This window comes from Leptonychotes weddellii, chromosome 11 (genome assembly GCF_054177405.1).
Source record: "Leptonychotes weddellii isolate Sample4059 chromosome 11, ASM5417740v2, whole genome shotgun sequence".
NCBI lineage: Eukaryota > Metazoa > Chordata > Mammalia > Carnivora > Phocidae > Leptonychotes > Leptonychotes weddellii.
The window spans coordinates 44,638,060-44,663,525 of record NC_138379.1 but is presented as its reverse complement, the minus strand read 5'-3'; the positions used below and the strand labels follow the sequence as shown (position 1 = coordinate 44,663,525).

General features: G+C 47.0%; 2 protein-coding genes across 17 annotated transcripts in view; one reads left to right on the top strand and one right to left on the bottom strand.

Annotated features, from left to right (window-relative positions):
* The first annotated feature begins 2,865 nt into the window (after window positions 1–2,865).
* Window positions 2,866–7,616, top strand: C11H11orf42 (chromosome 11 C11orf42 homolog). The gene is made up of 3 exons (XM_006732724.3): window positions 2,866–2,937; window positions 6,414–7,212; window positions 7,486–7,616. The coding sequence occupies exons 1-3, from the start codon at window positions 2,866–2,868 to the stop codon at window positions 7,614–7,616; spliced, it is 1,002 nt and encodes a 333-aa protein (XP_006732787.1).
* A 320-nt stretch (window positions 7,617–7,936) lies between these two features.
* The window catches only part of FHIP1B (FHF complex subunit HOOK interacting protein 1B), a 142,753-nt gene continuing 125,223 nt past the window's right edge, over window positions 7,937–25,466 (bottom strand). For 11 of the 16 annotated variants that reach the window (XM_081798695.1, XM_081798686.1, XM_081798687.1 and 8 more), the window contains 11 exons: window positions 21,250–21,578; window positions 20,479–21,117; window positions 19,952–20,110; window positions 19,694–19,780; window positions 19,286–19,486; window positions 15,401–15,480; window positions 14,993–15,198; window positions 13,811–14,590; window positions 11,258–11,436; window positions 10,938–11,100; window positions 7,937–8,459 (listed from right to left, as the gene is read on the bottom strand). In XM_081798695.1, coding sequence (XP_081654821.1) covers window positions 8,098–8,459; window positions 10,938–11,100; window positions 11,258–11,436; window positions 13,811–14,590; window positions 14,993–15,198; window positions 15,401–15,480; window positions 19,286–19,486; window positions 19,694–19,780; window positions 19,952–20,110; window positions 20,479–21,117; window positions 21,250–21,387 — 2,994 coding nt within the window. In that variant the 5' untranslated portion in view covers window positions 21,388–21,578 and the 3' untranslated portion in view covers window positions 7,937–8,097. Of the gene's footprint in view, window positions 8,460–10,937; window positions 11,101–11,234; window positions 11,437–13,810; window positions 14,591–14,992; window positions 15,199–15,400; window positions 15,481–19,285; window positions 19,487–19,693; window positions 19,781–19,951; window positions 20,111–20,478; window positions 21,118–21,249; window positions 21,579–25,466 lie in introns of all 16 variants that reach the window. The other 5 variants (XM_081798697.1, XM_081798696.1, XM_081798698.1 and 2 more) reach the window with 5 other exon arrangements.

Below are 25,466 nucleotides of genomic sequence, written 5' to 3'. Positions count from 1 at the left end.
CTGAAGAAACAATAGTTTTTTTTATAACTTTGGTCCAAAACCTGACCTGAAACGTCAGGATGGTATTTATAGTATTTATTTATCTTACTTGGTGTGAATATTCATACATTTAGCTTCAGAAATATTGATGTGTTTGATTATAGGGCACTGCCCTAAACCTCACTGGGGTATTCCTTTATATATGATAAAGGCACTATATTCCCTTTCTAAAATCTGGAAAAATCTGAAGTCCAAAACACATCTATCCCTAAAGGTTTCAAATAAGGGATGAGGGACTTGTACAGTTATCCCTGTCGCCTGAGAGAAGTGAAGAGACTGGTCAGGGCTCTGTATCCCTCCAAAAGCTCTGCTATCAACACTATTCTATACTACTCTGGAGGTTTTTGCAGAGAACCCCATGTTCCCTAAATAACCAGCCCCTGCCTGTTTGTTCCTCTCATGCTCTCCAGTCCAGTCACCACTCAGATATGTTGCAGATCATTTGTGTCCAGGGAAACCCCAGAATGTGCCACACTGGAGGCAACCCCATGAGCAGACTGTGGCCCAAACAGCCCAGCCTTTAGGCTCAACTCCATCCAGAACTCATTTGTCATTTGTTTCCCTTCAGCAACTTTCAATCTGACTCTATGAGCCAAAGGGAAAGACAGTCTCATTTAGGGCAGTGTGGAATGCAGGGAGCTTAAAGAATCATCAGCAGCAGAAGAGATGAAGATATGGGCTTCTGACTGAGGAGTTCATCTATACCCAATTTCCCCCTTAGCCCCTCTATGAAAATCTGAAAGAGATCCTCCTCACATTTCACCGATAGCCCATCATCCCTGTCCCTCCCCTATTCACCCCCTTCTCATTCTGGAATCCCCTTAGGATATGGATATACATCATTCTCTGCCTGTGTTTATCAGTAACTCTCGTCTCTGTACCTCTGCATCTCTGCCTCCTTGCACTGTCTGTTTTGCCCCACATCTGTGTCCCTTGTCCTGGTGTATGTCTCTCTCCCCCACTGCTATTTACCTCTCAGGATTCCTTTCTGGAGGGAACAGAAATGCCAACTATACTACACCAGATGACCTCTCCTGGTGTAGGGCTAGGAGGGCACTAGAGGAAGAAATTTGGTTTTGCCTGCCCTGACAAGAATGCTTGGGGTTTCTGGTTTGGCCTATTGCAGCATTTCTCTCATCCTGCCCACTTCCTTTTCACTACACGACTTTGCATATCCACTGAGCAGGCGCCCTCCCACCATACACTCAGGAGAACAGAAGGGATACAGCAATTTCTTCCTTCACCAAAAAGAACTACCATTCAAATTTTAACTTAAAAGCTGGAATCAGGCCGACATGGATTTGAATCCCAGATCCTCCATTAACTCACTGTACTCCTTGCACTAATCTACTGTTAATTCACTTGTAAAATGAGGAAATACTTCAAGAGGTTACTAAAAGGAATAACCAGGATAATGGATTCAAAGCGTTTGGCACAGCCCCTAACATACACAACCTCAACAAATATTTAATATCAATTCCTCTCCTGGAGCACAGGAGCTCCTCCCATGCCCACTGTCAAATCTTTGCGTAAACACCTAGCACCCACACAGTTATAGTTCTGTCTACAGAGGCCTACCCTCCCCTGAGGCCACTTACATCATGTAGGACCATTCCCCGTGCCTTATTCTCATACCACTTCAGCTAGCTCAGATGATGGCCAACTTCATGGGACAGCCCTACATGCTGGGCCAGGATAGGAAAGGATGCTCCCCATACAGAAGTGGTCTTCCTGAGCACGCAGGAGACTCTCCATAGGGACTCAAGAGAAGACTCTTTGGACAGGTAAGAGGCAGAGTGGGAGAGTAGCTACTAGAAAGGCTCTCCAGAGTGGTGGTTCTTCAAGGAAAAACTACTTTTTTCCAGCAAACACCAGGCTGAAATCTCTGGACAGAGACACAAGGGTAAATCACACACAGATTAGGGCTGTAGTAGGAGAGTGCCAGGTAGACACAGATCAGCCTAGGACAGGGAGTGGCACATGAAAAAAAATTTCCTCAAATTTACCTGGGTAATTCTGGCTTCCTGAAAGTCCTCTCCAGTTACTAAGGCAACATTATCCCAATTAGATTCTTATCCTCCACATTGTCACCACTCATATGGCACCCTCCTACACACACACCTGGTTTTCATTGCAATTGTAACCCACTCATTAATAATGGGTTTCAAGCTAGGCTGCACATCAGAATTGCCTGAGGAGCTTTTAGAAATCCTGATGCCTAGGCACACTCCAAACCAATTAAATCAGAATCCCCGGGGGGTAGGATCCAGGTATCTATAGTTTTTAAAGCTCCCAGGTAATTCCAAAATATGACCAAGGCTGAGAACTACTGCTTGGTTCTCAGTCTAAGTCCTGATTTAAACTTCTCCCATGTCCTTCAAGACCCCTATCTAACCTCACAAAGAAGTCATCTGCAGCTGATAAAATAACACAGTAAATTGCTTCAGGAGGCTGCTGAAGGGGGAAGCCTGATTCTGCTTCCTTAAAGAACTCAGACCAAGAAAAAAACACATACACATGCACACATGCACTCCTGCAAGCACACACAGACATATACAAATGCACCCAAAGAGACCTGCATTCTTCTCCCCTAAGGAGGAGAATGGATAAGGACTTCTGTTCTTAAAAAGATTATGGATATGGACTCGGGCTGTGGGCATAGTGAAGCTAGTAAAGTAACTGCCCTCTCCCCACCCAAGGCCCCATTATCTACAGGACCTCTATGACCTCATGCTGTAGCAGGCTTGCCTGGGGGCCTCACCTCCCTGGGCAACTTGGGGTTCCTGCAGCAGCCACTGCCCTGCCTAACCCCTCCCACACCCTACCATGTTGGTTGGTACCCCCCACCTGCTAACACTGGATGAAGCTGATGCCACCTGGACCCTCATCAAGGATAAAGTAAGAGGGCCAAAAAGAAAGTAACAAAGTGTGACCTAGATGGGTCTGAGCAACTTATGAGTAGGAAGGGGTGGGAAGCCTGAAGATAGTAACAACTAATATTTACTCAGGGCTTGCTCACATGCCAGACACTGCACTAAGTGCTTTGCATACAGTGTCCAATTTCATCACAATTGGAAAAACGGTAAGAGGTTCCTAGAAAGGCAATTGGAATCGAGGAGAACTGAAACAAGTGCTAAGTCAGGGTAGGGCTTAGGAGGGCAGGAAGGTTTCCTGGAGAGTGATATTCTAGCTAAGCAAATAGAAATTATTCTCACGTAGAGGGTAAAGGAATTCCTGACTCATAAATGGTGCTTACTAAACACCTACATCAGTTAATGAGCAGGTGGGTGGGTGGGTAAGTGAATGGTGTCCTAATTAAAGGTAGAGCATATGCAAAAGCCAGGAGAGGAAAAAGAAAAATGCATATTTGTGAACAGCAAATAGTCCTCTAGAACAGAGTTCAAATGGGTAGTGAAAAGAAGGTCAAAGGGGTACAGGGGCTGATCACGAAGGGCCCTTTAAACTTTCTAAAGGACCTTCGACCTCTTCACAGATACCTCCTCCACCTTTAACTTCCACAGAATGGGAAATTTGGGTTTTGAGCAAAATATGTAGATTTTTAGGAGCAGGCATATGTCAGCTGTATCTGAGTTGCAGGTACCCAACAAATCCCACCAAATCTAGATGGCTACAATTTCTGAACTTGGAGAATTTGGGGATCAGGTTCCAGTTATGTAACCTCAAGGACAGTGAATTTCAAGCACTCATGGAAGGCAGCCCACCAAGTTTAAAACCACCATCTTAAAGTAGTGCCGACCAGACTCAAAGCAGCCGTAACAGCATGTGGCTCATGTGGCTCCCATTTGAAATGGAGCAGCAGCTCACCACGAAGGTCAGCTTCCCAGGGAAGCAGAAACAGGAGAGTCAAGGCCCTCCCAAGTATCAAAGTACCTGGATTCAGCAGTGTAAAAGGTTGGTCCGGACAAGATCAAGCATTTCATTAGGCTGAAAGTAAACATGATCATCAACTAGTAGAAAGCTACACTATCTCTCAGCATCAGAAAAATTCCCTATTTAAATGGAAAATTGTCAGAAAAGGCAAGGTAGAGATTCAGAATAAATCACTGTGGTATGTGGCAAATTCAAGGAGCAGGACACCTCTGAGTGACCTGGTTTCCTCTCTCCAGAACTGCTGATAGTTTACTGAGCACTTTGTAGAACATATAGCTAACAAGAATGTGGCTCAAGAGCTCCTCATTCAGAATTCAAACCAGCCAAGATACATCCAGGAAGATAGTCTTCCACCTTCATTTTCCCGGGCTGCCCCTGAGAGATCTATATTTGCAGGCCTCTATGTTCCATAGAACTTTCACCCAGAAATAAAACTGCAGTGGGAACGATAGGTAATGGTCTCAAATGATGACTCTACCAAGAATAGTCACCATAGCATAGAAATCTTATTTTCCCTATTTTAGGATAACTACTGGGAGCCTCAAGGGTAAGAAAGAGGGCCTAATAACCCTCCCCCACCCCCAAGGCAAATTCATGTCTATATTCTGGGAAAAAGCCTCCAGCTAAACTAGGGATTCACCTTTTAACAGACACTTAGACCATAAGAACCAGGTATTTCTCAAAATCCTATTAGAGAGATACCTCCTGGGGACACTCCTATTTGTCTTATTTGTATAGGATCCTAGGGACCAAAGGAGCAGCTAGGGTAGGATTCTGAAGTTATACTTGGTGACTACCCTTTTTTTGTCATGGGACAGAGCATTCTATACAAAAATGTCAATCCACCAGTGCTCTGTTGTCACCCCTGGGAAACCCAAATGGACCTTCTCAGAGCCCTGTTCTTCAGCCTGATGCCCCCACTAGAAAGAAAGTATTCCATGTCTGAATAAAGCACAGGAATGATGGGAAATTCTTCCATGCACATTAAGAAAGAGCACCATTTATTTCCTTGGCTAGGTGACAAAGTGCAGACACAACTCCATCAGTTAGCTATCCTCCTCTTATGCTATGGGGCAGCACTTCTAAAACAGCTCTATGTAGCAAAAAAACAGATTGGCCTTAAGGGATCATTGATGAATTCTACCAGAAGACCAGCAAAGTGGGCAATGCCAGCAGTAGGGAGACAGACCTGTGGGAATTCAGGGCTGAGGAAGGGGAGTAGAACAGCGTATTTTCAGAATAGGTCTCAAACAGGAAAGGGACCCAAAGAGGGAATTTTATGTACTCCCTAGCAGAACACAGAGCCAGAAGTCTCGGCCAGCAATATCTTTGATGAGTCGAGATCATACCTACGTACAATTACTAGAGAGGATCTTACAAGGTTTCCCAGTTGGTCATGAAGTTAAACTTTGCAGAACTGGATTAGCAAACCAAAAAAGCCAAGACAAGAAGGACAAAACCAAGAGGAACTAGAATCCCTAAAAGCATATTAGGACAGCATTACAAAGATGAGGCCTCAAATCCCTAAAAGAACTACTCTCTGTAGCCAGGGCAGAAGATGTTGAAAAAAGGTCATTCCAAACCTATCTCTGTGTACCCATTGTAGTGAACGACATCTCCCATCTAACCAATCATCTAAGACTAGTCCTTCATGATTCCTTTTCCCATACTCCTTAACTGACCAAGTTCTACTAATTCTATAACCTAACGATCTTCCCCCATTATTTTAGTTGAAGGCCTCACCATGTTTTGCTTGCAGTTATACAATACTCTTACCCAATCTTTTTCTCATTTTGTCTTGCTATTCAAAATTAACTTTCTAAAGCACCTTTCTGATCCCGTCCCTCTCACCCAGAGCCCTTCAAATGGCTTTCCATTGCCCTCAGGATTAAATTCCTGTCAGCACACTTTAGATCTTTCATCGTCTAGTTCCTGTGTGCCTGTCGCTCTTCAGACCCTATGTTTAAGTACTATGAAATTATGTGTTCCGGAATGTGCCCTTCTTAGTTTATAAGTTCAGGTTTTTTAACTGGCTGTATCCTCTCCCTGAACTGACCATCCTCCTACCTAACTAATTCCTTCAAAACTCAAGTATTACCACCTAGAAATTAGACATCTTCTGATCCTCTTCTATCAAAGACAAAGGCTACTAAATCACTTCTGGTGATTTAACCTTACTATTATTACTTAGCTGACTACTACTGTCTACATCTTCGTCTCCTCCATTAGACTGAGCTATAACAAGGCATGGTCAAAGCTTCATGCTTTTATGTACTCCCAGTATCCAGCAGGGTCTGACACATAGTAGACATTCAAGGTTTTGCTACAGGACAGAACTATAAAACAAGCAGGAAGCATAACAGCCTGAGCACGTTGTGGAGATGTAATTGCACAGTGAACAATGGGAGGGTCAATCTAGAATAGGCTACCAGGTAACTCCTGACCCTAACTCAGTCCCTGACCTGTAAACTGGCCATCTGCAGGTTATCGAAGAGCGCTTTGGGCCCAATGTAGTGGCGGTACCTTTCCTGTCGGATGCAGCGTGCTATGACCTACTGGGTGTGCTAGTGAAGCAGTCCCGCCCAGCCCACACCCGCCTGGCTCTACCAGGTCGGCAGGGTCGGCGGGCACTACAACCAGTGGGGCGACTACCAAACCTCCTGGAGCAGGCAGGGTCTGAGGGTGCCTTTGCCCACTGCACTCAGGAATACTCACCAAACGGCCGAGCAGAGATAGCCTATGAAGAAATGCGACTGTTGGATGGGCAGCCCTGCCGGATCCGCCTGCACATGGGTGGCCTGCGCAAGAAGGTGGCCTTCCTGCTGCTGCCGCCAGGGCAGGTAAGCCTACAGCAAAACCTTCCCTGGCTCCGGAGCACCCACAGCATCTATGTCATCTACCAGGTCTTCTCCTGTTCCTGGCTGCAGCTGGGGCTGTTGCCTACAGCCCGTGAGCCCCAGCTGCTCCGGTTACAACGGCCACTGCCTGTTGCCTTCTCCTGCCTCAAGTTTTCACTGCACCCCAAAGGAGTGCTGGGACCACAGAAGCCTCTGACCAGAGATCCACTGCCCCATGGTGCGAACTGGGTCAGACCCAACCTCGGCATCATGCCACCTCTGGCCCCCACGTCAGTCGCTGCCGATACCACTGAAGCTGCTGATGTACCCCCGCCTGTCCCAGCCCCACCTACACCACCTCCTCAAGAAGGGCCAGAGGGCAGACCCACCAGATTCTCCTACAGGGGCCGAAACCCCTTCCGCAGAGGGCCCCAGATGTTGTCAGGTACTGCTAGGGGATATGAAGCTGAGAGGGATGAGATTGGGTAGAGGGGAGAGGGCATGGAGAATATAGGAGTGTGTGCCCAGGAATGTGTGGGGCACCCCTTACTCCACACTGGATCCCAGTGAGGGGGATGGAGTGAGGGAGCCAGGGGTAATGAGGGGGAAGCATGGTCCTGGTGAGGGGGTGGGCATAGCACAGAGGGCCAGGGAGGGACCAGGGAGGCAGAAAGATCAGGGCATGAGTCAAGCTGTTGACTATCCCCAACCCTGGCAGAGAACTGGCTCTTCAGCCCCCGCAGCCCCCCACCAGGAGTCCAGGGTGGGGGCCCCGGGGACCCCGACCGGCACTCCATGTCCCTGCCCCTGCTGCAGGGTCTGTCCTCAGAGTTCGACAGCGACGAATGAAGCTGAAGCGAGAGATGCAGGGGGCGAGGCCCCCAAGATCTGGAATAGGGATACTGGTCCCCAATAAAACATCAGCTGCTGCTCCCCAAAACCATCCTTGGCCCATGCTGCTTCTTCCTTCTGGGGGTTGATGGAGAGTCCCTACTTTTTTCCCTAGGCTCCACGACCCCCTCACCCTTTAAGGGCATGAGAAGCACCTTGAAACCTTGGCACCAATGTCCTCACGAGAGACAAAGTACCCCTGACCTCCCCATTTATGTACAACCTTCCTGGGACCACAGCCCCTTAAAAAAGGGTGGGAAAGAAGAATGAGCACAGAATAGAGATTTCCCTTTTATACATATTGCAACAAGTTCTCCATAAAACATTCATCGGAAATAAATTAAAAAGTCCTCTTGCCACTGCCTCCAAACATAAAAAGGAGCCTACATCCCGGCCCCAGCCCAGGCCACTTGAGGCCCTGATTGTCCATGGAAGAAAGTTAAGGATTGAGGGGCCCGAAGCCTGAGACAGGAGGGCCAGATCCCTCCTCTGAAGCATCCAACAGGAAAGGCGAGGTGACAGCATGGGCCTGGGAGATGGCAGCCAACTCCTTGAGAAACTCAGGGAAAATGACTGCACAGTAGACCGCATTCTTGACTCGCAGAGCCTCACCTTGGCGCTCAGGGGCCCCACCCCGAGGGGGCAGAACCGGAGTTGAAGCCCCAGGGGAGCCCCCACCTAGGCCAAGTCCTGCACCGTCTCTCCCAGGCTGAAGAACCAACTGTGCCGCCTGCCGGGCCCTGGTTGGACTGTGTGCGTGCCGCAGGAGCAGCTCCCCCAAGGACGGCCTCCGGCTCTTCACTGGGAATAAATGGGTATTGGGGATCGTGAAGGTGCTGGGGTCAGGCACACTCTCTCGGTCTGAGAGAGATGCCCCCCTCCCTGGGTTCAGGGACATCTCAACTAGGACTCGAAAACCAAAATGCTGCCTGCCTAGCCTTCTTCCCTTTATCCAGCCTCCCCACCCAGTCAACCATTACCCTCAGTCTTTCTGTCAGTCAACACTTCAGCCACTTCATTCCCAACCAAGACCCCTTCTCCACGCCCTCTCACCCTGAGGGACTCTTAATACTCCTCCCTTTTCAATTGCTATTCTACCATCTCTAAGCTATGTCTCCTCAGTCTGTAACACGCCCTTACATTATGCTCATGAACTGGAGCCAACCACTTCCAGCTTCCCTCTGCCTGTGTATAATACATGACCCACATGCTCTGCTCCTTCCACACCCACAGGGCCATATATGCAATCACAGTTCAGGGCCTTTACCATCTGTCTCATACTCTACTACCTTTCCAAAATCTGTTCTCCTGCGCCACCACTTTGCCTACCACCAGTCCCTCTCCTGTATCCACCAAAGCCATCCTCCTACTTCACATCAGCTTAGACAACTTCACATGGCCAGACAACTTCACCTCAGCTTAGACTCAAACGAACCATTTAAAATATTGCCATCTCTCCTCTAATTTTTTTCCTAGATTACTGGTTCTGGATCTTTGCCCAATATGTAGGGCCTAGACTCTAGGGATTTAGTCTCTAGATCATGCTACAGTTCCCATTCTCTATCTCGAACACTGGCTACAAAAATATGCTACACAGATCTACTAAATATGGCATTCAAAACCCTTCACAACCAGGCTCACATGCCCCCTCCAGCCCTTCTTCCAAATTCTTTACACCCTCCTCTTGCTTTTGTACCCATACCTATCTGTTCTTCCTGAAACCTTCCAAGCTCTTTTTATGCTTCTGTAGCCCTCTCTGCCTTAATTTTACTCTCCCCACTATTTTCATCCTTGGCCTAATCTCATTATCCCCACCCCTCTGAGAAACCTCCTCTGATTTGCCGTCCACTGACTTCCCATTTCACCACCTTTATCACACTGTATTGTAATGGCTTGTGTATAGGTCTTCTATCTCATACAGTAATCTGTGAGCTCAAGGGCTCAGACTCTTATTTACCTCCACAGTGAACACAGTACCAGAACCATGGAAGTAAGATACATTCACAGTGCTGTACCATGAGGAAATCATGCTAAGGAACATCAGCTGGGTTTTCGCAGCTGTATAATAACCGTTCTGGTACTGTATTCCCAACCCACATTTCTCAAGATCCTCCATCTCACCCCTGCTCTCTTGCTCTTAGCATATTATTTTGCCTCCTACTTTGATTAGCAAATAAAGTACTTCAATTCCTGCCCTTCCCCTCTGCACCTCACAACTCCATGGATACATATCACTTCCTCCTTTGACCTATCCCTCATTTGCCTCAAAGCGGGGGAAAAAAAACCTTTCCCATCCAAAGTTAATCCTGTCCTGGTACACTGGATCCCACTACATCCACCACATTTTGGGACCTTGCTTTCTCAGTTAATGATACTTCTCTAGTCACTCTCTAGACTGACTGTCAGCTCTTAGAAAGCAAAGGTCTCATGTTGTACCTACTCTCTGAGTCCTTGTACTACTCCCTGAGTCCCCTGTACCAAAGACAATGGAGAGCAAATATGGCAAGTACTCAGACACTTGCTGATGGAAGATCTAGATTTAAAGCTGCATGGTCATACTTAACTTTTCCTTCATCCTTGTACCCCACAACCATTCATCAAACTCTGCCAATACTTTCTTCCCATTTCTACCTTATCCAATTCTTCCTTTCTGTTTCCACTATTCTAATTCAAGCCTTGCTGGTCACAGTTGCACTCTGTTTTCTCCTGGGTCCACATGAACTAACATGCTTATCTCTCCACTCTCATATCTAAGAACCTCCAATGGGTTCTCACTGCCTAAAAGATCACAACTTCTACCCAGCCCAACTTCTAATCTGAGCACCTAATGCTCTGGCCAAATCTTTCCAGGCTTACTATCAACTATTCCACCACCTTCTAAATCCTCTGCTCCAACTAAATAGTTCATGCGGTCCCTTGGACAAAAGAATAAAGCCACCCCACTCCTCTGCCTACCCAAGTCCTATCTCTCAAGGACCATGTCAAATACCATGTCCTTTCCCAAACTGTAACAATACCTCAACCTAGAGACTACTCTGTCCCCTTGCCTATCCTCAACTCCTAGAACAGCTTTTGCTGGTGCTGCTAATTTGGCTCTTGGTGGACATAACTGTACTTTACCCTTTGACTAGAGCCAGACTACAAACATCAAGACTCCATTTTCTGCAACTTCTCAGTTCATGGCACAAGACTTCACCCTTAATAAGAGCTAATTAACCTGGACTGATTAGCTGTCTAGGGAAGGCAGGGAGAGGGGTGGAGTGGTGGGATAGGCCTCACCTAGGGGATCGGAGCGGCGGGGGGCAGGTCCTGCTGCAGGGCCCTCGGCCCAGTCCAACTTGCCACGGGCAATGAGGTACTTCTTGGCTTTGGATAGCAGTGCTGGGAAGTCCTCCTGGGAGGCCGCAAAGCTCTCAATTTTATTCTTCACAGAACCCAGCACCTATGAAGCACAACTTCATGACATTTCTGTGTAGCTCTAGACTGACAGTCCTTTCTAGTCCCACTGGGCCTGTTCCCAGCCCCCCCAGGGCCACTCCAGCTGCGGGCCTGGCCCACCACGGAGCCTGGACGCACCCATGCATGCATGCATCGCACACCTGCAGCAGGGACTTGACACTGGGCTGGAAGACCATGTTGGTGTTGAGCAGGAAAGAGCGGAGCAGGGGCTGGGGGTGACAGGCCAGCTGGGCCACCAGCCCCGTCAGCAGGAAGTTGACATAGACGGAGTTCTGCAGCATGTTCTCGAGTTTGGCAAAGAGCACAGCCATGAAGGGGCCTGGGAGGGGTGGGTACAAGGATACAAGGCCTAAACACAATGCACATCGTGCTCATTCTTCCCAAAACCAAGAGACGCCCCCCCCAACCACTAGATGAAAATTACTTGTAGGTCAGTCTCTGGGTATGTTTAAATATCCTGTGATCACCTACTCTGGAGATGAAATGGCAGACACCAGATGGACCCACAGGAGTCCAGATGCCAGCTTTACACACACTTCAGATGAAGAGCCAGATCATAGGCTCTGGAGTCAGAAAGACCTGGTTTCAAATTCCAGGTTTATCTTTTACTAGTTAAGTTACTGGATGAATCAAAATTCTCCAAGCATAGTTTCCTACTTGGCAAAATGAAATATACCCACCTCATAGTATTACTAAAAGGATCAAAAAGATATTCTTATAAAGCAGTTAGCCCAAGATCTAGCAAATTATACGTATTCAGTAATAACTATAAGCTACATAACATCTCTCAGTTTTTTAAAAAGCTTCACCCAAGAGGCACAGAAGAAAAAAAACAAGCAAGAAAAGTGAATGGGACCAAAAGAAGAATCAGGTTTCACACAAGACAGAGGGTAACACTACACCTAGGTCAGAAGAAAGCAAGAATGAACTGTAGCAAAGACAAAGGTGACTAGACAGGCCAACTTCAAGATAGGGGAGAAATCTCTGGAAGCCCAAAGAAGAAATCAGCTCTGTTCAGGAACTAAGAACCAAGGAGGTAAAAGAGTTTAGTTCAGAGCCAGAGAAAATGGATTAAGCAAAGTGCTGGGAAAAACAGAAGGGATCAGAATGATCTACTAGAACCATCACAGTCTGTCTGACCAGGGATCTGTGAGGAAAAGGGATTATACCTAAGAACTGCACTATGAACTAAGACAGGAGAAGAATGAAGGGAAAGAGGCAGCGAGTTCTGAAAAAGATCCTAGAACATTCTCCACTCCAGATGCACATGACTAGCCTTAGCTCCATACAACCCTAGTTTAACAGGGTCCCTAAGATACCCCATAACTTTGTCCTTCTGTTTCTCTCATTTCCTGAGACTCTCTTCCAAGAGAAAATTCAAAAAGCTCAGATGAGTTTACAAAGAAAAGGGACACTTCAACAATGTGGTAAAACCTACATACCACCTTCTAGTGGTATTGAGCAGGAAGGAGCAAAGCCTAAACAAATGGAAAGCCATTTTCTGTAGTCTGCAAGAGGGAGCTGTCAGGACTCTAGAGCAGAAGCTTTGGTGTTGTACAAGAAGGATGGCAGAATATCCCAGGCCCAGTTAGGACATGGACTGATCAAGGCATGATAACTTGACTGCAAATAACCAGAAGATGGGTGGATACCTTGGTCAACTTATATCTGCCATGCACTCAAGAGATGATAATCCTAGTGAAAAGCTTCCATGTGCTGAGCTCTCCCAATGCACCAGCATCACGGTGAGTTGTTTAAATGCATCAGTGATGTGAACAGACACTAATTCAAGGTATGTCTAGTCCAAAGCACTACACTGCTTCTTAGAAGTGGTTTTTTGCCCCCTAGAGTAAGGAGAGTAAGGATAAGAACCAGGTAAGAGCAGGATTGGTAGAGCTGGCTCTCAAACAAAAACCGAAGAGGAGTTAGCCCAGCCACTCAGGTCAGGTCTAGCTCCAGGGTCTTTGGAAAGACCAAAAGAACTCAGCTCGGGAGCTCGGGGCCACACTTTTGTCATTTGCCCTCAAAGAGGTATTTCACTCTATCTGCTTCAGTCCTTACTATTAACCGTAAGACTTGAAGAAAGTCTTACTGGGTAGTCATAGCAACCAACAAGGTACAAGGACAGAGAACAGCAAAAACCTGAAATTGAGTCCTTCTCTGAGAAGACAGGGAGAAGAAAGGAGGCCAGGGCAGAGTATGGGAAAAACACCAGAAGAGCTGATCCTGGGCAGAAAAGTTGACAGGAGACCCAACACCCAAGACAAACATGGGAACAGCATGGAACGGCATGGCTTACAGGTGCCTCACATACAGAATAGCATGTATGACTCCATATATATTGTTCAGATATATTGCTGTGATTCACCAGGAAACACCAAACACAGAACATCCTGATCACAATCCCAGGAAATGGCCAGACTAGGGAAGAGGAGGAACATGCACATAGGACAGACATATAAGGCTCAGACATAAATCAATACTCAAACCAGCACAAGCATGGAAGACGTATACACAAACACAGAGACAGAAGTACAACAGAGTATGTATCTGGCATGGACCCAAGCAAAATGGATGAGGAGCTAGGCAAGTACACAGAAATGACATGGCCAAGAAGTCTCAGATATTAGCACAAACATGTCGAGTACATGCAAGGAGTACACAAAGGAGAAGGCCTAGGCTAAGTAGCTTACCAGTGAAGGGCTGGCTTGGCAGCTGGTTGAGAGTCCGCAAAGGGCTGCTGAGGAAGGGGCCAGGGGGCTCAGGGGGACAGGTGAAGCTCTCATAGGCCTCCTCCTCCTCAAGAGGTAGTGGAGGCTCTAGCAGGGGTCCTGAGCCAGCCCCCCCATTGCTCAATGCCACCTCGAGTTCCCGGAGCTCCTGCCCAAAGCCCTCTAGTCCTGCCATGCCCTCGGAGGTGCCCTCTGGCAGGTCCCCAGCTCCCTCCTGAGGCACCCGACGAACCTTCTTGGCCCCCTCAGGCCATGGTCCAGGCACCCCATTGAGCTGGGGAGGGGGCAGGAGGCCAGGGCCCTCCCCTGCACCCCCAGCAAGCCCCCCACTCCCCAGCTCTTCCTCCTCCCCTTCCCCCACATTGTCCCTGTCCTCCTCAGGCAGTAGGCTGCGTTTCTTAGTCCGGGAGCCAACAGGACTGGGCTCAGGAGGGGGCCGCTCGCCATCATAGGGGGCAGACCAGGTACGGCAGGCTCGGACACACCGGTCCACACCACGGCGTGCCTCACGCAGATACTCCAGGTAATTGTCTTCCAGCTCACCAGGCTCCTCCACAGGGCTGGGCCTTCGGCCAGGGCTGGAGGCTGGGGATGCAGCAAGCCCTGGTGAGCGAGGGGCTGGAACTGGGGATTCCGAGCCACCCAGACTCTGCTGTCGCAGGAAGAGGGCCAGTCGAGATGGTGTGGAGGGCCGGGGCACTGTCACCACAGAAGAGGAGTCAACACTTGGGCTTCCAGGGCCTATAGAGGGAAAAAACATAAGAGGGATCAAAGAGACAGAGGGCTAGGAGGAAGGATAAGACACCTACGGAGACTAATAGAGAAGGCAATGAAGCGACAAAGACATGCGACCTATTCAGGCAGCTGATTCTCCACCCTCCTAATTAAGCTTTTCAGCATCCACCACCCCCTCTCACTACCCCCAACACCAAAGAAACAATGGAAAATAGAAACAATACAGGACTGGAATGAAGAAGAGGAGCAGCTTTACTCAGAAGCTATATTTCTTTGGTGGAGTTAAGGATCCACCCCGCAAGACCCTCATCAACCTCTCCAAAGATGGAATGCCACTCATGGCCACATCCTGCCTCCCCCCACCCTAGTCCCACCTTCTTGCTAGGCTCCCCAGAACCCAGGCCATACCCGTGGTGTCCTCCCTTCTCCCTGCCTCTCTGCTAGGCCCACCTCGTGCCCATGGGGCATGCTCTGGATGGGGTGGGCTAGGGGCACGATGCCGACAACAGCGTGGGATTAGGGAGAGAAACTTGTCTGCCGCCCGTCCATATAGGTCCACATCACGTACAGCTGGCTTCTGGCTCAGCATCACATGGTTACATGGGACAAGATACCTGGGAAAGACAGCAGAAAAAGGACACAGGATAGATCAGGAAGGACAGGACCTGGGAGAACATCAAGCCAATGGAACTACATGACTAAGCCAGGCTCCAAGAGGAAACACATGAGCAACCCCAATACAACCCATCGCCCAGCAGTGCACAAGGCCTGGAGGGTTCAGGATCAGCCATCCCTCAGCCCTGCCCCCACAGGTACCTGAGAACCAGCTGCAGCAGGACATCCTCACAACTGAGGTTCAGTAGGGTCCTGAAGAGACTCAGAGAGACCATGCAGAGCTGGGGAGGTGGGGGAGGAGGGAGGGAGTCACCATAAGAGCTCTCTACCCTCCAGGATGTTTACCAAATGGGAATCCCCAGCCCCAGGCCCAACCAACCACTCCTGGAGTAACAATGTACACAGGGCCTGGCACATAATAATCATTCAATTATTAAATAAAGGCTCATATGATCTTTATAGGCAAGACTTCACTGTTCACAGATAGGAATGAACCATGTGTCAGATTCTGTATTTCTACAGACTACACACGTCAGCAGACTCTCTGGCTATATACACTGGTCAGCAGAGTTTCCAGCAGTACTTAATGGAATGAGTACCCATAAAAAGAGACTCTAAGAAATACTGGGATTGAGTGAATGACTACTAGGAGACAACAGCAATATGATAACTGAGTGAATGCCTGTCAGCAGAGGCCACAGCAGCACAGTAACTAAATGCCTACCAATAAGAAGCCAGAGGGAAACTGGAAGAATCCCAGCTGGGAAGTGGGCAGGGCTGTGAACAGGGAGTCTGAGTCACCTCTCCAACACTGTGTATCTCTGAAGGTAGAAGAAAGAGAAGCTCAAGTACAGCTGACAGGAAAAGGAAAAAATAGGTGGGTCCAGAATAGAGGAAACCATTTGTTTTAGAAAATAAGGTGGTGGGGCGCCTGGGTGGCTCAGTTGGTTAAGCGACTGCCTTCAGCTCAGGTCATGATCCTGGAGTCCCTGGATCGAGTCCCGCATCGGGCTCCCTGCTCGGCAGGGAGTCTGCTTCGCCCTCTGACCCTATCCCCTCTCATGTGTTCTTTCTCTCTCATTCTCTCTCTCTCAAATAAATAAATAAAATCTTAAAAAAAAAAAAAAAGGAAATAAGAAGGTGGTTCTTCTGTGGCTAGGTGAAGAGAGGGGAAGAGAAGAGACCCGTGTAAGCACTCCCTCACTCCTCTAAATCCCCACAGCACCTTCTCTCTACTTCCCTCATGGCAAGTATACCTGGAGCTCCCTGAAGACCAACTACTGAGTCTTAGGCCAGGGCACCACTGCACAGTCTAGGTGCTCATCAGTTACTAAACGATTGTGGGAGGATTAAAAGTCAACTGCAGTGGGAAAGAGATGAGATAGCAATTCACACTTTGGACAGCACAAACGTTCAGATTTACCCTAACTGACCATTTTAACTAGCAAGGAAAACATTCCTTGCTAGTTAAACACTCACTGAAAGGTTGTGTGGTAGGTAGAAAAATGGCCCCGCGAAGATGTCCAGATCCTAATCTCCAGAACCTGTAAGTATTTTACCTTACATGACAAAAGGTACTTTGCAGATATGATTATGGTTATGGAATCGGAGATGGGGAGAGTAGCCTGGATTACCCAGATGGGCCCAATCAAATCACATGAGTCCTTAAAAACAGAGAACCTTTTCCAGATGGGTCAGAAAGAAAAAGGAAAAGAAATCTGAAGCATGAGAGAAACCTGATCCACCACTGATGGCTTTAAGGATAGAAGGGGGCCACGAACCAAGGAATTTGCTTGGCCTCAGAATCTGGGAATGGTCCTCTGCTGGGGGCTGGCAAGAAAATGGGAATCTCAGTCCTACAACTGCAAGGAAACAAATTCTACCAACAACCCCACCTAGCAAGTAAACGGATCTACTACTAGAGCCTCCAGAAAGGAACACAGCCCCACCAAATATTTTGATTTTAGCCCGATGAGATCTGTGTCATACGTATGATGTACAGAATTACAAGATAATAAATTTGTGTTGTTTTAAGCCACTACGTTTGTGGTAACTTGTTATGACAGCAATAGGAGATTACAGGTATGCAGGCAGACAAACTAGCATGATTCACTTTAAGCCACAAAAGACAAGCTTAAAGAAATTCAAAGTCAGGGCAACAGAATCATGCCTAAAAAGGCCAAACAATGGAAAGAAAAGCAATTGCATGTTTAACACAGGCATCCTGAAATAAGAAGCAATCTGGTTCCTCCAAGAAGCAGGAACCAAGAAGGAATAGCCCAAGAACATGAAGGCCCCTGAGAGACCAGAGGACCAAATGCAAGACTAATAGAAACAAATGCTAAAGACTAAAGACAATGTGAGAGAATCAAAGAAGTGAGGACAAGATTAGGACAAAAGAAAGACAGATAGAGCCTGGCATAGTGGAAAAAAAAAAATCAACCTCAAGAAGGAAATCAATGGCCACAAAACACGAACAGAACATTCCATCAGGCCAAACAGATATAAGACCATGGTTTAACTTTAGCATAGTGAGAAATAAACCTTTTTGGGTATCTTTGTAAGATTAAACCTTTGACACCTATTCCCTATTGGTTTTTACCAATAATACTTAATTAATCCAGGCATGTACCATAATTACTTTTTGGAATATTGTAAAGTTTCATATGCCCTGTGTATTACAATTCAACAGAGCTAAGGCAGAGCCTAGAGTATGTTGTCATTGTTGCCATTTTCAAATTCTGAAGTGTGCACCTGGTTCAGAAACACTGGTCTCATCCAGTGTGGAATATCTCATCCATACCCTTAGTTATTCAGATACCCTTCAGATACCCTTAGTTATTCTATACCCTTCCGTCATTCATAGCTCTCCTGAAACCTCACCTACCATGAGGCTGACTACAGGTATCTCAAGGTATCTCAATTATTTGAACAGTTTTCCATAATCTTTAGTAATCCAAGAACTTCTATTTTAAACACAAGGACCTAGGGAACTTCAATTATTTGTAATAAGAAGGAAACAAAAATGGTTTCAGAGCCAAATAAATGCCATAAAATCCATGACTAAACGAATGCTTTATTCCCCTAGACAGACTTTGGGTCTTAATTACTTGGAAACTACTTACTCCTATTGCCATATATATTTCTACTGGTTAAAATCCAAACTTCCCACCATGGTCTACAAGGCCATGCATGATCTGAATCTTACCTGCCTCTCAACTTTCATTTCATTTCCTTCTCCCCCTTGCTCACTACTCCTCCATTCATACTGGTCTTTCATGTCCTCAAATACATTCAGCTCACCCCCATCTCATATCCTTTGCATGTTGCTCCCCCTGCCCAGACTCTTCTTCCACTTGTTCTTCAATAGGCAAACTCCCTCATGACCTTTAGGTCTTAGCTCAATGTCACCTCCTCAGAGAGGTTTCTGACCACCCTATTATTTTATAAGCACGCTGTTTAGTTTTTTCATAACAATGACCACAATTTTTAATTATTTTATTAATGGGTTTGTATGTCTCTAAAGGAAGCTCCATGAAGTCAGCAACCATGCCTACCCTGTTTACCATTTATCCTTAGTATGAGAAAACAGTAAGGCATGTAGTGAACATTCAGTATAAATGCTCAGGAAAAGGGAATGTTTAAGTAGGTAGGTGGGCGGATGGGTGCCTCGAGTTATAGTTCAAATGCAGCAAATCCAAAGCAGAGAAAAGCTAAGCATACCAGTAGCAGCAGGACCACCTATCAAAGCAGACACAAAACCTGGAGAAGTGATCCCGAGTCACCCACAGCAGGCCACAGAACAATACACAGCTAAAGAGAACCTCAGGCCAAGGCTACAAGTATAGCACAATGGCAAAACCTCTAGTCATGATGAGCGGCCAGCTATCCAGAAAAAGTAACTGTGCTCTAGATTCATATATTACAAAAGCAAGGGAGTAGACTAAAATCTGTACCCAAAATGGTCAAAAGTTTAATACTGGAAAGGAAATGCCACCTAACTTTGAAGTGACTGCTGGAGACAAAGGCCAAAGAAGGGCAGGCGCACCCTCCCAGAACAAAGGTCAGAGAGAGAAGATGGCTCACCCAGGTAAGCCAGGACAGAGGTAGGGGCCATACCCGGGAGTTGCTGCCAATACGGGCAACGAGGGTGTCAAGGATGGTGTGGGTGTCATGCCGGTGTAACAGCAGGAATCGCAGGAAGGTACGGAGCAAAGCAGGCTCTGAGATACTCCGCAGGAAAAGTTCCAGATAGGCGGTACTGGCGATCATCTCCTCCACAGAGGTCTGGACGAAGGGAAGGGAAAGTTTGGAGATTTAGGGCTCCCCTGCACCTATACGGAGTCATTTTCCCTGAGTTCTGAGGAGGAAGCAGGAGCAGACAGGGAAAAAGGGAGGAGTACCCAGCCCACTGCCTCCCACATTGGTCCTGGCATTCAGGTCACCACCCCTCAGCCTAATACCCTAATCTGCCTTGCCACCCATAATTCTCACCTTGTGCAGGGCAGGGCCCATGACAGGCACCAGAAACCCATTATGGATATAATCAACTAGCTGCTTCTGCACCAAAGGGTGAGCCACCTGTAGGGGTGCAAGAGAGAGGGAGGAGGAATGTGAGGTGGCCACTGCCTGGAAGGGAGCAGAATACCCTACCCCCAAGATGGCAGAATAGCAGAATTCCAGGGAATGTGCCCCCTCCCCCATCTCCCCAGAATGACCAAAGACCAGACCTCCTGGGAACCCGAGTCCCACCTGAATGACTGCATTGCAGAATTCTAGGGAACTCATGAACAGCGCAAGGGCTGGCACGCCCAGCCAGTCCTCCCGTCGCAGGCAGTGCCAATCATCCCCTGGAACCTCAATCTTTCGGGGCAGTGAGGAGTACAGGGCACTCAGCCCTGTGGCCAGCACCTGGGGGCCATCCCCAAGGACAGGTTACCAAAAGCTCAGGCAATATAAAAAAAGGGGAGCAGGGGAGTTATTAACCCAGAGTTTTGACAGGAGTGGGAAAAGAGCTATACCCAAAGCACATATTTAGTTACCGAATGTGCTGGGAACACTGGCCCTGGGAACACTGACCCATGAAGAGCCTTAGTACCTGTGCTATCCACCTAAGCCATGTTTCATCCCCACCCCAACTCCAGGTACTGCTTTCAAACCTAGGGGGCTACTACCTAAAGGAGGACCCCATACATAGCCCCTCCACATCTTCTGGATAGCAAGGTGCTGTCCAATGTCTACACACCAGACCCCACCCCCCCATCCCAGGAGGTGCTGACCGGGCAGAAGTAAGAGTGATCTGCAATGTAGCGGCCCACAGTGGGACTCCCAGCTGACAGAGCCATGAGCAGGAGTAGGGCGTCACGAGCCTGCTGGCCCAGTGTGCCCTCTCGATGGACGAAGGGAACAAGGCGAGAAAAGAGGAGAAGACGGGGGGCAGCTCCAGGCTCAGGAGGTGGCTGTAGGAAGAACTCGAGCAATGAAGGCTCCCGGGCCAGACACACACACAGCTGGCTGAGAAGTAGCACCAGGCCTTCATCTAGTGCTGGGCTACTGGGCACAGGGCGGCCACACGCATCCAGCAAGGTCAGCAGAGCCTCACGAACCGGTCCATGTCGCAACAGTGGCTGGCGAGCTTCGCTCACTAGCATCTCAAACAGCTTCAGTTGCTCAGCTCGCCGTTCTTCAACCCCATCCCCAAGCTCATCCCACTGAAGCTGCCACACCAACACACGGGTTAGCAGGTCCTCACGCAGAGCAAACTCCAGCAAGGGCCCAGGGGCCGTGGGGGCTGAGGGGACAGCACGATCTTCTACCAGCAGTGTCAACATCTGGTAAGTGTGGTTGCGCACAGCACTGAGATCATCTGCACCCCCAGGAGCTGCCCGAGGACCTTGCCGCTCCAGGATTCGCACCGCCTAGAGGAACAGGACAGAAGATAGCAGGAATCTAAGACAATATGATGACTAAATGGGATGGTGAGAGAACACAGAAGGTTGGAAGGACTCAGGCAGCCAGTAGATCAGGCCATTTGGCATAGAATCTCCTACCTGGGACCAGTGATTCTTGAAGACCATGAGGCAGGTCTCAGGGTCAGCCATGACAGGGGTCTGCAGACTGGCCCCCTGAGGGACACGGTGTCCAGGGCCCCGGGAGGCCAGTCTGCTCAGCCAGTTCATCCTCTCCATGAGGCAGGCTGGGCAGGGCCAGCGGCCAGAGGGCCACACTCTGAGAGTCTGCCAGCTGGAGGCTTTCTCCACTTGTGTCTCTAGTCTGCTTCATCCGGTCTGCAGGAGCCAGTAGCTGGCCATGGAGCCAAAGAATACACCAGGCTGGAGAAGTGAGCCCAGAGGTCACTGCCCAGGCCAGACCTGCAAATCTAATTCAAAGAGAGAGAGAAAGGAAGAGATCAACAGGAGTTTGCCTCTCTCCACTCCCCAACAGGAGGAACCCAGAGCCACCAATCCACTGAGAATTCCACGTACACATGCACACACATAACATCTTAAATGTAATGTGTTTAAAACAGAACTCACTTCTACCACCCAACCTGTTACTCCTCCAGCCTTCTCCATCTCAAGAACCGATACCAACATTCACCTACATGCTCAGACCAAAAACTTGGGCATCATCCTTATTTCTTCTTTTCCTTAATTCCAATATCCAGTTCATCAGCAAACCCTATCACCTATACCCTCAAAGCATGTCTTACTATTGCAATAGCTTCCAATCTGGTCTCCATGCTTCCAGTCTTGCCTCCCACCCCCCCTTCACAGTCTTGATCTGACTCCAACCACCTGGGAGTACTGAGGAAGAAATTTTTTTCTACCAATCACAGTCCCTCCCTAGAAGCCTACCCAGTAGGAAATAACCCAACAGACCCTTAACTAGCTGAATACACACATAAGAGGTGGAAATCTAGAGCAAACCAAAAGAGCAGAACAATTTTCATTCCCGCAAAGAACACAGGGACACATTCCCATACACACACATACACCCAACTCCTGCCAGATATATCCAACACTCACTCCTGGGGACATGACAGGACACCCTCACTAGAGAAAGGGGAAAACTACCAAAAGAGCTGTTGGCCTAGACAATAACTCACAGCTCCTTCTCCAACGCACCCCTCACCCCCTCAGCATTATTATCTCTCACAAGTACAAAAACTTCAGAGGAAAGGTGTGGTTCAGTTGTCCTTCCTCTTTAAGCTCAACAAAGGCTGAAGGAACCCAGAGACCTGGCACCAGCCCCACACTTAGCCCTCGGGTTAAAACCATTCCCTTCCACCCAGATACTCTCTCTCACCATTACCAACTCACAACTAAAGGAAGGTAGCAACTAGGCTTAAGGAAACCTATACAACAGGAGACAGTCTTACAATAAAGGGCAGGGCCAATCCTAAACAGCAGGCAGGGCTCACTCACTGATTAACTTAAGTACATCCATACTGATAAAGTACTGAGTACTCTGCTAAATAATCAATGGAAATACGAAGACAGATAAAAACAGTTGGATGGGGAGCATTAATAAAAACTCCAATGAATATTATAAACAGAGGTATTTACAAAAGAGTTACAGGGACATGAAAAAAAGCAACTAATTCTGCCTGAGAGATTATAACAGGATTCCAGAAAAGAGGTGATATCTGACTTAAGCCCTTAGCAATGAGATACTGGCCACAAAGAGAGCAGAGGGAAAGGCCTTCATATTAAAAACAGTATGTACAAAAATATGGCACTGTGAAAGAACATGACAAATCTGAAAATCAGTTCCAAGTTTGGGGTGGCCTAATCACAGAGTACTTAGAGAAAAAAGAAACATTATTGAGTTGAAGAGTAAACATGTGTGAAGGTTATAATTATCACTGAGTATCATGCTAAAAAGTTTAAGTTTTATCTACTGACACCCTGGAAACAAAGGAGGTTTTTAGACAAGGAAACGACAAGATCAAATTTGCTTTTAAAAAGATGTCAGATAGCAGTCTAAGGTGGAATAGAGAGAGGCAGATGACAGATAAAGTAAGGTGGTAAGAGCAAGATTAGAAAAGATAAACATGAGATTCACCTTTATCTTAACATGTCCCAGGTGATAATGAAATTATTTACACATGTAATATCCCTGCCAATAATAGCAAGCTCCTTCAAAAGGGACCATACCATTCATTCTTCTTTGCAATTACAGTGCCAACAGTGCCTGGCATTCAAAAATGCTTGTGGAACTGAATGCTAAATGAAAAATAATTATAGCTAACATATACTGAGCACTTACTACATGGCAGGCTCTACTCTAAGCACTGTATGTAGTAGCTCATTTAAACCCCATTAAAACTCTAGATGTACTAGTATCTCCTTTTTACACATGAGAAAATCAAAACCTACGAAGGTCAAATAAACTGTCAAAGTTAGCCAACTGGTAAGTAGCAAGACTGGGATGCAAATGCAGATCATCTGCATTCACTTACCTTGAACAAACAAGACCTGACAAATGGATGGAGGATAAGAGAAGACCCTAATATGAAGTAAAGAGATTCAGTAAAAGATAATGCCATTAATAGGTGAGGAACACATAACAAAGGTGTTTTAGAAAAGAGGATGAATACGCTTTGTTAAGCTTTGAGACACATTATGCTATGAGACACCTATAGGATATCCATGATGTCTAGAAAGCAAAGAGAAATATTACACTTGAGCTCGAGTGAAATCAAGACTACAGATATATATCCAGGAGTCAATAGCTTATAGGTGATAGATGAAGCTATGGAGATGGATGAAATCATCCAAAGACAACAGCAGACCTTGAAAGGAGCTGAGGGTGACATCCTGGGGAAAACCAGAAATTAGGAAAGCAAAGGAGGAGTGTCTTTGAGGACTGTGAAGCTAGCCAGAAATGGAAGGAAAAACCAAGAAATAATGATAATCTAGAAATCAAGGTAAGGAAGTTTCAAGAAAGTGGAGATTGCCATAATGTATGATCTACAAAGAGACTAAGCAGAATGAAGATTAAAAATGATCAGTCAGTTTTAGCAATCAAGTTTTAGATAAACTTAGGAAAGTAATTAGTTAAAGAATGACTAAGAGGCAAAAAAGTGTAACATGCAATACAGGAAAGTCAGTGACACAGGAAAGGATGAAAATAGGGCAATAGCTTAAAGAAGCTAGGAGGGGTGGGAGGTAAGGAGTCAAAAGAAAGAGTTTTTATCCTTTGGTTTTGTTTTATTTTAGGATGGAGAGCCTCAAGTATGTCTGTCAAGTGAGGAAAAGTAGTATAAAGAAAGTAACAGGTTGTGGATAAGTAAGATGGGGATAACTGACAGAAAAATCAGATAGATATAGGACTAATCTGAGAAAAAGAGGTATAACACTTTCTCTGAGGAAGGAGGAAAATAGTAATAAAGGATGGGTGCCAGTTCAGGTAAATCTGAAATCTGAAACAGGGACGCTAATATCTACTACCACCCTCCACCCACCTAACCTTCCCTCACTCACTCACCCAAGAGAGTGGGAGTGGCAAAGAAGAAGAGTGAGAAGGTGGTAGAGCCACAAAACGGATGCTCGGTCTTTCCACACATGGTTTCCACACAGTGGTTTCCACACATGGTATGGACACTCTAGTAGCTACCAGCAGCAGGGTTGTACTGGAAAAGGCACTTATCTGTCTGCCCAAGTCCTTAAGCATGGGCTGGGGAAAGCAAAGCCAACAGTTGAGAATACTGGTAAGAAAGGTCCCCTTTTGGTAGCACTCTCACTGCTAGTAGCCCTGGAGACTGCATCTCCCCTTGCTGGTTTCCTTAAACTCTACCCATGCCTTTGTAAATATAATCCCTTTATTAAATTCTTCCCAAACCAAATGTGTGCGACCTGCCCCCTGCAAGGACCCTAACTGGTACAAGAGCATTACTGGTTAGAGAATGCTTTCTCAATCATATCTCATTTGAGGACTGAAAATAAATAGAGGACCTAAGGTCAAGTAAGAGTAACACAAAGTAGTAGGTAAAACAGGAGCTCCAGTTTGAATCTCAGTCCACCATTTTCCAGCTGTGTGACTTTAAATAAATCACTTCACACATGGGAGCCTCAGTTTCCTTATCTATAAATTCCTGATGAAGTACTGTTACTGTTTTAAAAAATAAAATAACCTATGTAGCACACCAGGCATATAAAGCAGGTGCTCTGTAAATAACATTTTCCTTTCTCCCTTCCCTCTCCCGATCCTATCTGACCAAGGTACTCTCACCTCTGACTGAGAGATCTAACCTGCTCTCACA